A 16,496-nucleotide genomic window follows, 5' to 3' on the forward strand; every position below is an offset into this window, starting at 1 on the left:
CATCTACCCCACAAACATAACACAGCTCCCTCCCCTGAACCATAGCTCCTGCAAGGTTCAATGCAGGCATTATCCTTCCAGCCTTACCATTTACTGACTCACACCTAATTAGCCTATTAAATAAATTAGGAGGGGCTGTGGGAAGCAAGCCTGAGCTAACTTACCTGTTCTCCTCACATTCTACACCTCTTAAACACAACAATTCAAATATATGCAAAACTCTTGGTTCCTCGCTCCTAACTCCTGGGGTGGGTAGAAAATGTCAGAAAGCAAACAAAAATCGACTATAACAGAAAAACCCTCAAGTAAAGAACTCATTCACGTTTATACAACTCCCTTCTAAAGACTGCATTCCCCGGTGGACGCCACAATACCCAACATTACTTGCGGAGCCATCCCAATTTACCTCTTCCAAATTTCTGTGAGCCCTGCCTCTTTTGTACAGGTTAGTGATATAGATCAAGTGAACCTTCACACACACACACACACACACACACACACACACACACACACACACACACACACACACACACACACACACACACACACACACACACACATCAATCATTCATTCCAAACCCCACAAGACCATGACTTAAATGTTATTACACACTTGTGTGATCCTCAACTACACAGCGTGGAGGTATCATACAACAAAGATAATGGGGGCTCTTCCGGTTGTGCCTGCAGTCCAAAAAGAAGTTGCCCGACATGAGTTCTTTGCCCCCCCCCCCTCAACTATTCGGTCCCTGACAGCCACACAGCTCTTTTGCTGCATGTCCTGCCGGGGAGGGTCTCCTCACCATCCAGCCTCTCTTGGCCTCATCCGGGTCGCTAGGGGTCTCCTTACCGCTGGTCACCCAATCAAGCCTCCCCTCTGACGGGTCCCTATTTCCAGACACCACAGGCTGCCAGGGACAAATTACCTCGTGGTGGGGGGGGGGGTGGAGGGTCTGCAGTCACCGCTCTTCCAGAGCTTGATCCATTCCTGCGGTCCCACATATCTTCCCCACCCACACAATCCAACATCTCATTTCTTCCCCCATTGCCATTCAATTCTCAAACATTGCATTGCAAAAATGGTGATCAAGTTCCTACACTGGCATGGCCTGCTTATATGTTATAATCCGCATTCATTCTCCAAGCGCAATTCAATTTACACATAACAGACATCAACACCACAAGACAATTCTGGTTTCCAAACTGATCCTTTTACCGACCATTGAGTCACTCTCGCCCGCTCCCATCCGAATTACCCATGTCCCAATTTCTAGCAAAACTGTACCCTTGGGACAGTAAGCATCAATGCACTTTACCCCAAGTGTAAGTCGACGCAGGTTGGTCGGGTCCAAGAGCGTCATCCACCCCTCCTAGTTTTCTTCGCACACTTCCAAACCGCCCCTGTGGATTCATTGCATACAATCTCCAACGATTCAACACCCCCCTTTGAAAATATTTTTGGCCTATTATTCTAAAACCTTGGATAATGTTTGGGTGCAATCGTAGACTTCAAACACAATCTCGATGATGAGATGACAGAGAATTAAATCAGCCACAGGAACTGTGTCAACAAACTTTCTTGCGAGAGGCAGCAGGATCGATGCCTGCACACTCCTCCAGGATTTGGTAGACCCAGATTTCTGTCATCCACTCCCAGAAGCCTGCATCCTCCTCCAGGATCTGGTCAATGGAAAGTTCTCTCATCCACTCCCCGAAACCTGCATCATCCTCCAGGAAAAACTGTGGCCACAGTTAAAATCCAGGTAGACATTGCCACATCCCAGTGGACCCAGTTAAAACTGTATCTCTTGGGTGCGCCAGGCCGAGAGTGGAACAAGGCCCACAACCAGCATGAGGACAACAACTCTCAGGCACGCATGGATGCCGGCAACCGTACTCCACCATCCATGACAGATGAAAGCCAGAGAAACAGCCACTATGGTTAATGCAAACACCATCACCTGACCCTGGGCAGTTACGCTCGACTGCTCGGCTGCCTACTATGAGAGTTGGAGTGAGTTGAGATGTGTTTTGGCCTTGTGCAGATCTTGTTCCAGCTTCTCCGCTCGAATTCCCTGCTCCTCAACCTGCTGCCATACTTGGCTGTATGCCTGCTGAGAGGCATGCTCCTGTTCTTTCTGTTGGCATTTATCCTGGCTACAACTTTCTTCCTACCAATGTCTTTTTGCCACTTTCTGGGCTTCGCTCTTGAAGGACTGCAATTCAGTACGCAATGCCCTGTTCTCTTGGCGTAAACTCTCTATCAGATCTTTTTTTAATCGGGGTCCTTCTGTCATGCTGGATTCTCAAATCAGCAAAGGCTGTGGTTCTGTTTCCGGTTCAAGTTCTGGCTCCTCCTCGCCTGAAATCATGACTACTGGACTCACATGCTCAGCTAGCGTAGATGCCCTCGTGCTTGGCCCCTGCTCTCCATCGCACCACAGTTGCACCTCCGTGGGACGGGAAATGAGAAGACTCGGATCTGGTATGACCTGGGTGAGAAGTGCCAGACAACGCTGTCCAGCATGTCATGGAGACAGCGCACGACTGATCCAAGGATGCAAAACCTGCTTCAAAAGTTCTGAGCTCACTGTCCATATAGTCAAACAGCTCCATTGTCAGCCAAAAAACAGCATCAATGCCACTCTCTCCCGCAGCACCAGGCTCCCTATCCGTCATCGCTAAGCCAGGTGGAAAAACCAGCTGCCCAATGTGGAAGTCAATTTGTTTTTATGATAAACATGATGTAGGTGGCCACAAGCCAACCACAACGGTCATGACGGTGGTTCCACATGCGACCAAGCTCCCATAGCCAAGCAACTGAAAGCGAGGAACGCTGCAGAACTTACGGTGTCCATCATGCAAAAGCTTGTGGAGCAAACCACAGAACTTTCAGCTAAGAACAGAGTTGCTGGAAAGGGAGAAAGTGCCTGCGGCATTCCAGATGTTGACAACTTGTTCTCGGTGAGTGCTCAAGACGCAAATGCAGACCTGTTTCTCTTCCAGGCTTGCACTTGACTCACTCTGGCCTAATTCAAGATGAGTTTCCTGCTCAACCAACAGGAAGCCACAGCTGCTGCAACTCTCCTCCTCAACATATTTTTCTTAGGAGTGTTCCAATATTGGCTCAACAAAACAAACTTCAAGATTTGCCTTACTGTAAGTGCCAAGTTCAGGAAGCAATGCTTTAGGAAGATCACTTTCCTCACCCAGTGCCTCTGCAATTTCAGTGTCATTTTCCTTCGCAGTATCCAATGTATCCTTCCCTACTGTACAATCATCAACAAACATTTCTGTAGATCCACTTCCAATGACAGCTGCACCCTCTACATTACAAGAACGAGAAGCATGAGACTCGTCATAACCTTCTGCCTTGGCATCACTTCCACATGGTTCATAAACGGTGAGCAATTGGCCTTCACAGCTATCATCCAAATCTGAACTCTGAGATTGGTTCTGCAAATTCATTTCAAAAACATCGCTTTCCCACTTGTCCATATGACAAGCATCCTGCTCTTCCTCTTGGGATCCATCCATGCTTGTTAACCCATTTTGCACCTCTTCAATTTGGGCAATTCTGTCTCCAGAGTTTAAATCAGCAAGCTCACCTTAGATTGTTTCAGAATTGGCCACTTGCTCGGTACTTGGCATGTCAACGTCACTGTCGCTCTCCTCCATTACATGTCCTACAAGTGGTTCAAACATTGGCTCTGCCAAATCTGCTCAACCCTGTTCAGTAACATTCCCAATGCCAAAGTGCCTCAAGTCCAATTTAATTTCACCATTGGCTTCGTACGAGTCAGTCAACCTAAGCATGGTCTCAACAGAACCATCAACGTTGCCATTGAGACTAACAGAAACTTTTGGTTATATCACCTCTCCCTTAATGTTATTGTCCCAAGTATTCGGCTGCTCCTGTAACATTCCATCCATCCTTTCCCCCATTCAATTGTGGTTCCTGCAAGCCTTTATCAGCAAACACCCGCTCTTGTTCTGTGACACGAGTTTCCAACTTTTGCACCTCCTTAGCCAAACCACCACCCTGGCACTTACAAAATCCCATTTCCTCTTGTTGTTGTTACATTATGGCATCCACACAGGTGTGGTAACCCTCCAGGATCTTGATGACTTCATCAATTCTTTGATTTGTTGACCCATTTTCTTCTTTCAACTTTTCTCCCATTCTGACCGCCTGGATTTGACCCTCTTCTATTTTCACTGCCATTTCTTCCTGTTTTTGCTCAAATTCAGTCTCCAATTTTTCCAGTCTGCCCTTCATTCGGAGTTCCATTCTTTTCTCTACTCCATCAATTTGTACTCCCATTTCCTGTGTTGTTCCCTTATTAATTTCATTCATTTGATGAGTGATGCCTTTTATTTCCCCTTCAATTTTGCCTTCCAAGCATCCATTCATTTCCTTCATTTGTTCACTCATTTCATTCCTTCATTCGTTTTGTTTTCCATTTCCCTCATGTCATTCCTTTGTTCCTCAATTTTGTTTGTAATTCTATCAATCCATCCCTTCAATGCACTATACCTTAGATCCATTAGTTCCTTCCTGTATTCCTTTTGTGTCATAATTTTCTCTCCAATTCTGTCTTCCAAATGTCCATTCTCTTCCCTTGTTTCCTTCCTTTGTTCAACAATTTTGTTTCTTATTTCCCACGTGTTGTTCTTTTGTTCATCAATTTATCCCCTCATTCCTTCAATTAACTATTCATTCGCTCCATCATTTTATCCCTGTATTCATTTTGTCTCCATTTTTTCATCCCTTTGTTCCAACGTGAATCGGAGAGCCAACGCACCTGCTCTCAGCATCCCATCTCCCACTATTGTGGAGGGGGGGGGGGACTGATGCTTGGGACGGGGAAAACTCCTACCCTATCCTTCTCAGCCAACTCCACCCTCGGCTCTCTTCCTTCATCCCTACTACCTTCCCACCGAAACGCCATCTTGTGCATGTCCGCCATTTCCCTCGCGTGTTCAATCTCCTCAGAAACAAAAAATTCCCCTTTAATTTCCAAGCGTTCTTTTCTCCTGACACCAATTAACTATACAATTTGTATCTCAGTCCTACAACCCCCTCTCCTTCGATGGTAGAGAGGCGATCGTTTAACAATTTAAATTCCCAATTATTTTTTTTTCAGCTTCGCTCGCTCTGACACCAAATGTCGTGGTCCTGATGGATTCAAAAGATCAACAGATGTTGATCAGGGTTTGAATCCCACTCCTGACACCAGTTGTCATGTCGAAGGGGTTTGCCCCAACCTAGACAGATAGCCGAATGATTTCCTTTGGAGGCTTACAGCCGAGATTCTCTGAGATAATGGCACATGCGGGATGGGAGGGTGACAAAGACATGTAGCAGACGGAAGCACAGCACAGGGATTTATACTCGAACCCATGACAAATACATGACACAAGCAACATAAATAAATATTGGGGTTTAATGAAAATAAATCAAATATTTACAATGGTAATAATTCAAAGTGTAATAATAAAAATGGAACGTGATGTAACTAAATCTAATTTTGAGGCACCTCCATACAGACTTTAATACAGATAAGGGGACAGAATAATGAAAGAAACAATCTCTCCTTTATCCCGGCACTTAGCTGTGTGCCCAGAGATGAGTTTCTGAAGCTTGAAGGTCGCCAAACTGCATCGTCACTGTGTGGGAAAATGCGCCCAAAATGGCGCCCAGCCGCTCTCTGGGTGGGAAACATACAGGAGGCAATTTGGGCAGTGATACTCAACACCAGAACTCAAAAACCGCCATGCAACTTCTTTCGTCAATCGCACTTGTCGCCTTCATCGATGGCACAACACGAGGCTTCGAGGCTGGTCTCATGCGACCCAGCCTAACAGTCCATGGCCAGCGTCTTGCTCCATAATGTGAATAAAATAGCCTCAGCACCAACACGAGAATCGTGGAGTCTTCTTCACCATGTCGAGGGAAAGCCAACCATAATGCCCTTCCTTTCCATCCGCATCTCCTCACTCGCTTCTGTGCCCTCCTTCTTCGTGTCCCACCTGACTTCTTGTCGCACACCGTGAGACTCTCCTCCTCACCTCACTAATTCTCTTCCATTCTGACGTTATGTTCATCGATCATCCACTCTGGTGGTGTGGTTTGCTAGTTGTCATCCCTGGAGGTGGGGTTTCTTGCCTGCTTGGACGTGCAGCTTGGTTGTCATTTTAAGGACGTGATCCCTTTTTATCGCTGGTCTTGAAATGCAAAAACATAGGAAAAGGTCACAGGGGGCAATCACATACTGGGAGAAATTATCCTTAAACCCTCCCTACTTGAGCACAGCACCACTCCCCATGTGGTAACACATAACACTTAAGCTCACAGCTTCCCTACTTGATTTACATCGAGATGTCTCCTACACATCCACGGACCAAGCTACTCGATACAATCCTATCTTTACTTTGAAATTCCTCCATCTACCCCACACACATAATATATGTGCACTAATAAATGTCAGTGTTTTAGTCTGTCAGTCAGGTTGTGTGTCTCCTCCATAACTCTAAAACCATGAAACCTAGCAGCCTGAAATGTTGCATGCATATGAAGGGAACTCCAAGGGAGTGCATGAGTTTGGGTTTATTAAAACACCCCTTTTGAAGATAATTAACGGCCTTATTTAATTATATCCTTTATCAGGTGCATCCTCAGACACCTCACTCTTGATGGAGTCTTAATGCACAACCTTGGTTACATTGTTGGGGTCTTAATTCGCCATTTTGTTTGGCCTGCTCAACAAGACCTTGAGTTGGAACAGGCCGCAATGGTTTATTAACGATAAAGCACTCAAAATGTTTTTTTTTTCACTTTCCTCACTCATATCATCAAATACCTCATATGCACCTATGAATCACGGTATACATTGCTTTTGTAAATGCTATAGTTTTCATATAATCAAAATATAATTTGAGTTTGGAGGATTGGATCATGTGGTCTAAATAACTCGAAATCTGGAGTGAAATCTGAAAATGTTAATAAATCGGCGATGTTTGTTTTTTTGCGGGTATGTGCAATTACCAGTCGGCTTGACATCGCTTGTGAAGTCGGCCGTTCCGTATCAACCATTTAATTGGAGTGCTTGCTTCGGTGCTTAAGCCACTTGCTGAGCACTCTACAGTCAATGGCGGTACAATTTGTGTCCCGATAAGGATGTACAGTCAGCAGTTGCTACAAGGTGGAGGTACACATGGGTAAATTTGGATTGGTAAAGGGACTTTCCGTGGGTGTGTGTGCATGCTTGCAGGCTTGGTTATGGGCACGGTGGTAACAAAGTTTCATCCTGTATCTTATGGTGATGATGGGTGGTGGTTTCAACTTTTAACCTCAGCAGCGTACAAGTGATCACATTTTCCTTTGCCCTCACGACTGTTTCAAAAGCAATTGGTTATTATCCCCCACCAACCAACGAAGTTGGCGGGGGATATAGAAATGGGTTCCGTCCGTCCGTCACATTTCGTTTCCGGAGCTTAACTACAAATCCCCTCAAGATATATTTACGAAATTTGGTACACATATCAAGCAAGTGGTGAACTGATGCCCTTTAATATTTTCTAATTGATAGGTCACATGGTTTGGCAGCCATGTTGGATTCAAGAAAAATATTAAATAATGTTTTCTCTGGAATCACATAACTTAACGAAGTGAAAATTTGCAACTATCATCTTCCATCATGTCTGCATACATAGTAAAAATTATGACAGCACATGGTTTGGTGGCCATCTTGGATAGAAAAACACACCTCATCCGATCAACACGAAAATTCACACACGTATTCCACTGGAGGATTGGAGGCAGAATTTAAATTTATGATGTCATAGGTCACATGGTTCGTCAGCCATCTCGGATTGAAAATTAATGAATTTTTAAAACATCTTCTCCGGAATGGCTGGACAGATTGAGGCAAAATTTCACATACACTTTCCCCAAGACATCCTTTCAGAAGTTTGTTAATTTCTAATTGATAGGTCACATGGTTTGGTGGCCATATTGAATTTATCCTAAAACCTTCAAACATCTTCTTCTCCAGAATGGCTGGTCAGATCAAGGGGAAACTTCACATACATATTGCACACGCTTAGTGAATATAAGTTTGTTAATCCTCATTTACTATGGCGGGGGATATCGAAGACTTTGTCTTCAACGGATGCTAGTTTTATATGAAACGGGTGTGCTTTAGATTGGTTATATGGCTTCTCTTTGTGAGTTTCAAAGCAAAATACATTTGAGAACACCCGATGTCTGAGACGTTTGCCGTATGGACATGTTTTCTAAATAACCGAGCCAAATTTTTGCACCCGGCAAACGACAATTGCCAGCTGTTTATAAACCTTAATGTTTATGCACATCTCCCTGAAACGTCTACAATGCAACGTTGTTTTTAAAATTTGTTTATTGAAATTCCCCCAAAATAATGGTGAAAGCTACTCAAGCTTTTTGGGTTCTATACAGTAGATACTGCAGTCGGTAATCACACTGACTCCAATCTGCTGATTCCCAAAAATCTTACATGTCTTTATCTTAAACTACATTTGTCAATCAATGAAAGCATCTCGACTTTCCTGAATCTGATCACTATCTCCCTTACCTCCAAGCTTTGTGTTATCTGCATAATTGGAAAGCTGACTCTCTCAAATCCATTGTTCAAATCATTGATGTAAATCGTGATTGAAATGAAGTACTGCTGGCTTCCTGAACAAAACAAAATTCCTGCCAAAGTAAACTCCAGCTGAACATCAGGTTTGGCCAACTGGTTCATGAATGTCTTTGGTAGAAAAAAACGTAGGAATAAAAAAAACCAAAGAAGAAAGATTGGAATAATTCGGCCCTTAGAGAAGAAAAGAAGAAGTATGCAATTGACACTGATATTGAGATGCTGCTTCTTTAACTCATCTAATAAATCTCAACCTTTTATAATTTTATTGCTCTGGATGTCTGAGAAATGTTTCTGGAATACGCAATGATGTGTTTGCAGAGAATGCAAAGTTTTCCCTACCAACTAAACCTCAATGCTTTCAAGCTTCCTATATGGATGGGTGACACAAGGAATATGGCTATGTGGGTGTAATGTTGGCCAGAGGAAGGCAGCCAATTGGCCAGTTTAACAAGTCGTGGGTCCATTGGTTCATTGGACCAAATTTTCATTGGTCTTCAATAGTCCAGGCAAACTAACTTTTGAAATGGAAAAAATTGCAACAGAATTTATTTGGGCACAGAGGTCTTCTATGAAGTGTCCTGAATAACATACTAAAAGTCCTAATAAATTACTACTGCGGAAATCGGTTAAATATGCAAAAATCCAAGATGGCCACCATAAATCAATAATGTCTCATATCTCCACCATCAGAAAAGATATTTGAATGATTTAAAATGCTATTATAGGGTTATTGGACATGTGGAATCGCTTAGAATAGCTTACGACTTGATTGGATGCAAAAGTCATGGAAAAAAATCCAATATGGCCACTAAAAATCCATATCTTATTATATATTTGCGTGCTAATCTTCACTAATCATCAGTTTGCTATATTTCGGTTATTTATTACTGAAATATGAATCTCATAACATTACCTGGTGGTATCTATTTCCTTCAATGTATGTTTAATGTCTTATTTCAGGCAGGCTGAAGAAGTGAGATGTCGTCAGTAACGAGACAGACGTGTTGCATATGTGAAGAATCAACCCGCGATGGAAAGCCGACCGTTGTTCTACGAACGAAGGGCAGTGAAGTGGTGAATCGTGCAAGTCTACAGTGTGGTAAGGATTTGAAAACTGTACCAGGGGAAGTCGTACATGTTGAATGTCACCATACATATTGCAAACCAGATAACATTGAACATGACATGGCATCTCGTCAGCATCAATCAGAAAATCGATCTGATCTCCGTTCATTGCAACCGGCATTCAATATTCAAGAACATTGCCTATTTTGTGAACAATCTGCGAAAAATGACAAGAAACGGAGAGACATTAATGTGTTTCAAGTTAGAACATATGAGTTACAAGCCAGTGTGCTTCAAGCTTGTAGTTCTAGGAAAGACAAGTGGTCTGATGCGGTGTATGGCAGAATAGCATTTGTGAACGATCTGCATGCAGCAGACGCCATGTATCACCAGCAGTGTAGTGTCAATTTCAGGAAGGGGAAGAATATTCCCAATAGATTATCTGCAGACACAAAAAGGTTCAAACGTGGAAGACCTGAGACCAAGCGAGCAGCAGCATTCCTGGAAGTCGCACAATTCCTAGAAGACAATGACGAGGGGCAAGCTACCATCAGTGAACTTGTTACGAAAATGACTGAGGATCTCGTGGACACAGGGCAGGATCCGTACAGTGCCAAATGCATGAAAATTAAAATAAAGGAACATTTTGGTGACAGAGTTCTAATGACAGCACGTGGTGCAAAAGACTGTGTTGTGACATTGCGTGACACTGCAAGTTCCATCCTGCATGCATTTCATAAGCAATGTAAAGCTGAAAATTCTGAAGACGAGAAGCATAGCATCGTTGAAACTGCTGCAAAACTCATTGAGAGTGACATCAAATCTATGGAGACCTCACATGATTTCTACCCAGAAATAGAAGATGTGGAAAATGAAGAACGTGCTCTGAACTATATTCCAAAGTCACTACAAGTACTGTTGAGGACAATGTTTGCTGGACAGAACATTGACATAAAGCTTGCTTTGATTGGTCAGTGTATCATGCAAGCAATACGGCCAAGAACCATACTACCGCCTCTACAGATAGGCCTAGGGGTGCAAATGCACCACCATTTTGCGTCACGCTTCTTGATAGACACACTTCATGGGCATGGCTTCTCATGCTCATACACGGAGGTACAGAGGTACGAACGGAATGCAGCAGTTACCCAAGGTATTGTCATTCCTGGGTTCACATCAGAACACACTATGCAATATATTGCTGACAATGTGGATCACAATCTAGCCACTGTTGATGGTACAGGTACCTTCCATGGAATGGGTATAATTGCTGCAGTCACGCCAGGAACACGAGCCAATAAGCATATTCCCAAAGCAAATGTGACCGCTGCAGACATTGCTGCTGTTGGTCGCATAAACATTCGGTACTTCAAGATCCCTCCAGCATTACCACCTCTTACATATCTACCCCTTGTATTGTTGGAGGGAGAAGATCCAACAGTACAGCTAGATGTCCTATGGAAGAGCTCAATACTACTTCATTCTCCAAGACCAGCATGGGCTGGTATGATGCAGATGTTGCATCATGGTTATCACCCAGGAAAGGACTCAGTGATGTTCTTGCCAATGATTGATCTTGATCCGGCCGATACATCATGTATCTACTCTGCACTGCATTTCGTAACAGCTCAGGCGAAGCGATATGGAGTCACTCCAGTCCTGACATTTGACCAGCCCTTATATTGGAAAGCGATGATGATTATTATCCGATCTCAGCCCGATGACAATGATCTGAAGTGTATGGTTCTGAGACTTGGTGGGTTCCATATGCAGATGTGCTTCTTAGGCAGCATCGGACACCTGATGGCCGATTCAGGACTACAGGAACTCCTCGAGATTGCATATGCTAGCAACACTGTTAGGCACATGTTGACTGGCAAAGCTGTGTCAAGGGCAGTCCGTGGTCACCTGCTGGTAGATGCTGCACTCAATACCATTCTTGTGGCCGCTACATACAACGTTCCAGTACCAACTAAGCAGGAAGTTGATGACTCCGAGGCTGTAGGTGTTCTACAAAATCCGGAACTGTCAGATGATGATGAAGAGACACACGATTTAGATACAGACACCATCACGACTGACTTGACTGCAGCTGCGGAACTGTATGACGAGCAATGTCGTGTACATTCTCTGTGGAAGAGGTGTGTTCATCAGAAGCGTTAGTGCGAATCCAAAGTAAAGTGAATGGGAAGAAGGAAACGATGACTGGGCGCACAGCAACCCTATGGTTACAGTATCTGGAGATGGTGGATATCCTGCGAAGGTTTCTCAAAGCAGAGCGAACAGGAAACTGGAGATTGCATCTTAAGTCAGTACGTAAAATGCTACCCTACTTTGCAGCAGCTGGACACAGATTATATGCGAAGTCCGCATATGTATATCTGCAAACGATGACCATGCTGCCCGAAACACACCCCGATGTACATCAGAAATTCGAGGAAGGGTATCATGTAGTGACAGATACTGGGGAGGACTGTTCACAGACCTCATCATAGAGCAGGTGTTAATGAGGAGCGTAAAAACGCATGGAGGCCTGACACGAGGAAAGGGCATGACCGAAACTCAGCGCCTACTGTGGGTCATGTCCATGCCGGCATGTGCCAACATGAATGATGCCATGCAGAAGTTCACTGGTGTGTCATACGAGACCAGTGACCAACACAAGGATATGTCAAAGGCTTGACAAGCTTGAGATGTCAATGACTCCCTGAATCTTATCAGCTATCTGGCACAGAGGGATCCATTCGTTGAAAATCCATCATTGTTCAACATCGCCAACGGCATGACGGCCCTAAAAGGAGTCAACGTTGACTGATCAAGGGAAATTGGGGAAGATATTCTAGACTCTATGGTCGGGGTCTCTGTAGAAGATCATGTCTTCAAGAAAGCTGACCAGGCCACGACACTTGGATCAAAATCAACAGTGAAGGTCAAAGGAGAATCTGTAACGGTGGATCCACACTTGATATTTCAGAGGTTGGTAACTGTAGGACAGCGTTCAGAAGATGTGTCATCCTTATTCAAGTATGAGCTCTGCACTCAACCACCTGCACTGTTTGAATCAGCTGCACTCCCCCTGCAGGCAAATAAGGCAACACTGGCCGATGTGCTCTGGAAGTCTATGAAGAGAGAGCAACGAGATCCCAGTGAAAATGTCCAGTATGTGCTAAATGGTGGTGCTCTACTTCATTGCATACCATGGCCAAGAGGATCTACATTTGACAGTGTGTGTCAAATGTATGTTGCGTACGTCACACATAAGTATGGAGCTGCTGTCGTTGTCTTTTATGGGTACAAAGATGAGCCCGCAACAAAAGATGCCACACAACTGAGACGAACAGGGGCTTGTGCTGGTGTGACAGTACACTTCGAGGGTGACATAATGATTCAATCAAAGAAAGAAGATTTCCTGAACAACAAGGCAAACAAGTAGCGATTCATCCATTATCTGAGCGACAAGTTGGAGAGAGCTGGCTGTAGCATAGACCAGGCAACGCACGACGCCGACGTGTTAATTGTTCAAAATGCAGTTGCCTCTGCCCAAACAAAAGACACTGTACTGATCGGGGATGACACAGACCTGCTGATTCTCCTACTGCACCATGTCAAAATGGACGCACACGAGTTGTTCATGGCACCAGAGCCTAAACAATCCACCAAAAGGAAGAGAGTCTGGTGCATAAAACAATCCAGGGAGTTGCTCGGTCCTAAACTGTGAGATCATCTGCTCTTTGTCCATGCAATTGCAGGCTGTGATACTACCTCTCGCCTGTTTGGTTTAGGGAAGGGCGTGGCAGTCAAGAAAATCGAGAATGACCCTGTGTTCTACAATCAGGCCAAAGTGTTCAGTCAACCTGATCAAGCGAAGGAGGCGATCATCGCAGCAGGAGAGAAGGCATTGGTGTCGATGTATGGTGGTGCCGAAGACGAAGGACCACACAGCTTACGATACCGACGGTTCTGTGAAAAGGTTTCAAAAGGCACCGCCGCCGTGGAACCCCAAAGTCTATCACCAACGTCTGACTCCTCTAAGTACCACAGCCTTCGTGTATACTATCAGGTTATGGAATGGAAAGATGCCTGCATCAATATGAGACCAGAGGATTTTGGATGGAACGTTGTCGACGAAAGATATCTGCCAATACAGACCGACCAACCAGCCGCTCCATCAGAACTACTGGATGTCATCTGTTGTAGCTGTAAGAAGGACTGTACCACCCGGAGGTGCACATGCCAAAAATATGGCTTGCCTTGCACAAATGTGTGTGGAGAATGCCGTGGTGTGAGCTGTTCCAACTCACAGTTACCAGACTTGTCAAATGCATATGATGACGATGGTTGAGTTGGACCCAGTCTAAACGGTGTATCAACTACAATGATCAATCACTGTATTGACAATAGTATCATGGTGTGTCACATTTCTGCTATATTCTTCATGTGATGTGTAGAATTGATGTTGATGAGTGTGTTACTAAAGTATGATGTAGTCAATAAACTTAAAAACACTAACCTGCCTTCATTATATTAGTACACAATTTCATTAAATACAATTTGTCATATAACAGTGCAAATATATGATAAGAAATGGATTTTTGGAGGCCATATTGGATTTGTTCAATGAGTATTGCATCCAATCGAATCGTAACCTATTCTAAATGATTCCTTATGTCCAACAACCGTATAATAGCATTTTAAATCATTCAAATATCTCTTCTGATGGTGGAGATATGAGACATTATTGAATTATGGCGGCCATCTTGGATTTTTGCATATTTAACCGATTTCCGCAGCAGTAATTTCTTAGGACTTTTAGTATGTTATTCAAGACACTTCATAGAAGACCTCTGTGCCCCAAAAAATTCTGTTGCAATTTTTTTTCCATTTTTAATGGTTAAATGGGCTACATTGCCTGGACTACAAGGCCTTGTGACATACCTGCCTGCTGTACTGCTTGAGCATTTGCTTGCCTTTCACAAAGCCCAGATGTGCTTGGGCCAGGCAGAGATTATATGTTTGTTGTTATTATTGCCAAATGATACTACTGTTATTATTGTTAATATTATTAGAACAGTATTAATGTATGCTTTGTTACAATGTTATCATTATTTTTGTTATTTATCTTGTAATTAGAATGCCATGCCGTGCAAGGACCTATTAAGCTGCTCAATACACCTTAAAATGGTGTGTTTAAAACATGGGAATTCTAACGGATTTTTTGTAGTTAATTAACTTAATCAACTCAGGAGGTCGTGACGATAATTTTGGTGTCTCACATGACACATCAAAACACTCCAGTACAACTTCACAAAAGACATGACACACACACACACACACACCTCATCCATTTATAGTGGAAGTGACAATTCAATGCCAGTAATAATTTTATCTTTTCATTAAAAAAATACGTTTTTCAGTAAACAGGAGTTATATTGGCATAGCTTTGAGAAAAATAATAAATAAGAGACAAAATATGGTAACATTTCTGCTTCAGACTTGGATTAATGCAAATCTCTCAGATTTATTGCAAACACCACAAAGGTCACTGCTGGGAAATTCATCAATTTACAACTGGTGACTCCGTAAGTGTTTCATGGTTCGACTCAACAAGTCCTAGAACAAGATGAGACAAAAGGTATCAAATTAATCTCTTGGTGAGTCAACTTAGATGTTTCCATTTGAGCATGTAACTCGTGATGTTGTCATCCGAGGATCAACTCCCATATAGTATACACTGTGTTGATTTGTTCATTGCATCATGTCCTTGTGCTTCGTGTACGAGTAGTTTTCCATTTCTGCATTAAGACTCATCATGGTGGAGCTTGAATTAAAATGATGAGGGTTAATCAAAATTTTATATGAACAAGACACTCACACCCATCATCATCATCATCATCATCATCATCATCATCATAATCATGGGTTCGTTTTAGCCAAAGAAGGCCGTTCACATGCAAAATACAAACTTGGGTACTGTACGTAAAGTTGTTTATAGTGTAGGAGCAGCTGAACCAGACAGCAACTCCATTCTGATATGGCAAGCAGCACATGTATCATAGTATGTCAGGGGATATCTGAGAAAACATTATCACTTGCTACCCACAGTCCAGGCAGGAATTTGTGATTTGTTCAGCATCCTGGAGATAACTCACTCAATCTTCACGAACAACACCGTGAGTCCACCAACTAATGCCAGCTGAAGGGACACCCAGTTTAACGTCCATCCAAAGGACAGCACACACATTGATGAATCAGGCTGCATGTGAAACATTGGGATGTAGCTGGGTCGGGATTCAAACCCAGGCTAGACAGCTGAAAGGCCCACCTATTTAATGAAATTCCAGCAAGGGGAACGACATTCTGAAGCACACCTTGTAAAGGAGTTGGTTCAAAATTGAATTGGTAGTAAACGTTAAAAAAAAATTCCCAATAGTATTTGTGTTTTGTAAAATAAACTACATGACCCCCAAGAGTCTGCTAAGGGTATTATTCAAGAATAGACCTTTGTGCCAATTGTCGGCAAAAGTCCAAATTCCTCTCCAGCCTCTATGGATGGGTGTGGTGAAAAAAACCTTGGAGGAAATTCAGCCTTTCCTTTTCGGAGGAGGTTTGTTCACTTATACATGGAGATATATATTTATTTTTATTTTTAATACAAGCTGTATATCTGGTGTGTTGACCAATACTAAACAACACGAAAGAGGCATCACATCCTATCTCGGAAATAAACATCCCTGTGGGTTCGCCAAC

At 43.3% G+C, this 16,496-nt stretch overlaps 1 protein-coding gene across 1 annotated transcript in view; it reads left to right on the plus strand.

Annotated features, from left to right (window-relative positions):
• LOC147028488 (uncharacterized) overlaps positions 1-14,593 on the plus strand; it is a 247,556-nt gene extending 232,963 nt beyond the window's left edge. Inside the window, exon 10 of the mRNA XM_085878916.1 lies at positions 9,645-14,593. Within this exon, the coding sequence (XP_085735042.1) occupies positions 9,663-11,912 (2,250 nt within the window). The 5' untranslated portion in view covers positions 9,645-9,662 and the 3' untranslated portion in view covers positions 11,913-14,593. The remainder of the gene's footprint in view (positions 1-9,644) is intronic.
• The last annotated feature ends 1,903 nt before the right edge of the window (positions 14,594-16,496 follow it).

This window comes from Eptatretus burgeri, chromosome 4 (genome assembly GCF_056783735.1).
Source record: "Eptatretus burgeri isolate ZD-2024b chromosome 4, Ebu_testis_v1, whole genome shotgun sequence".
NCBI lineage: Eukaryota > Metazoa > Chordata > Myxini > Myxiniformes > Myxinidae > Eptatretus > Eptatretus burgeri.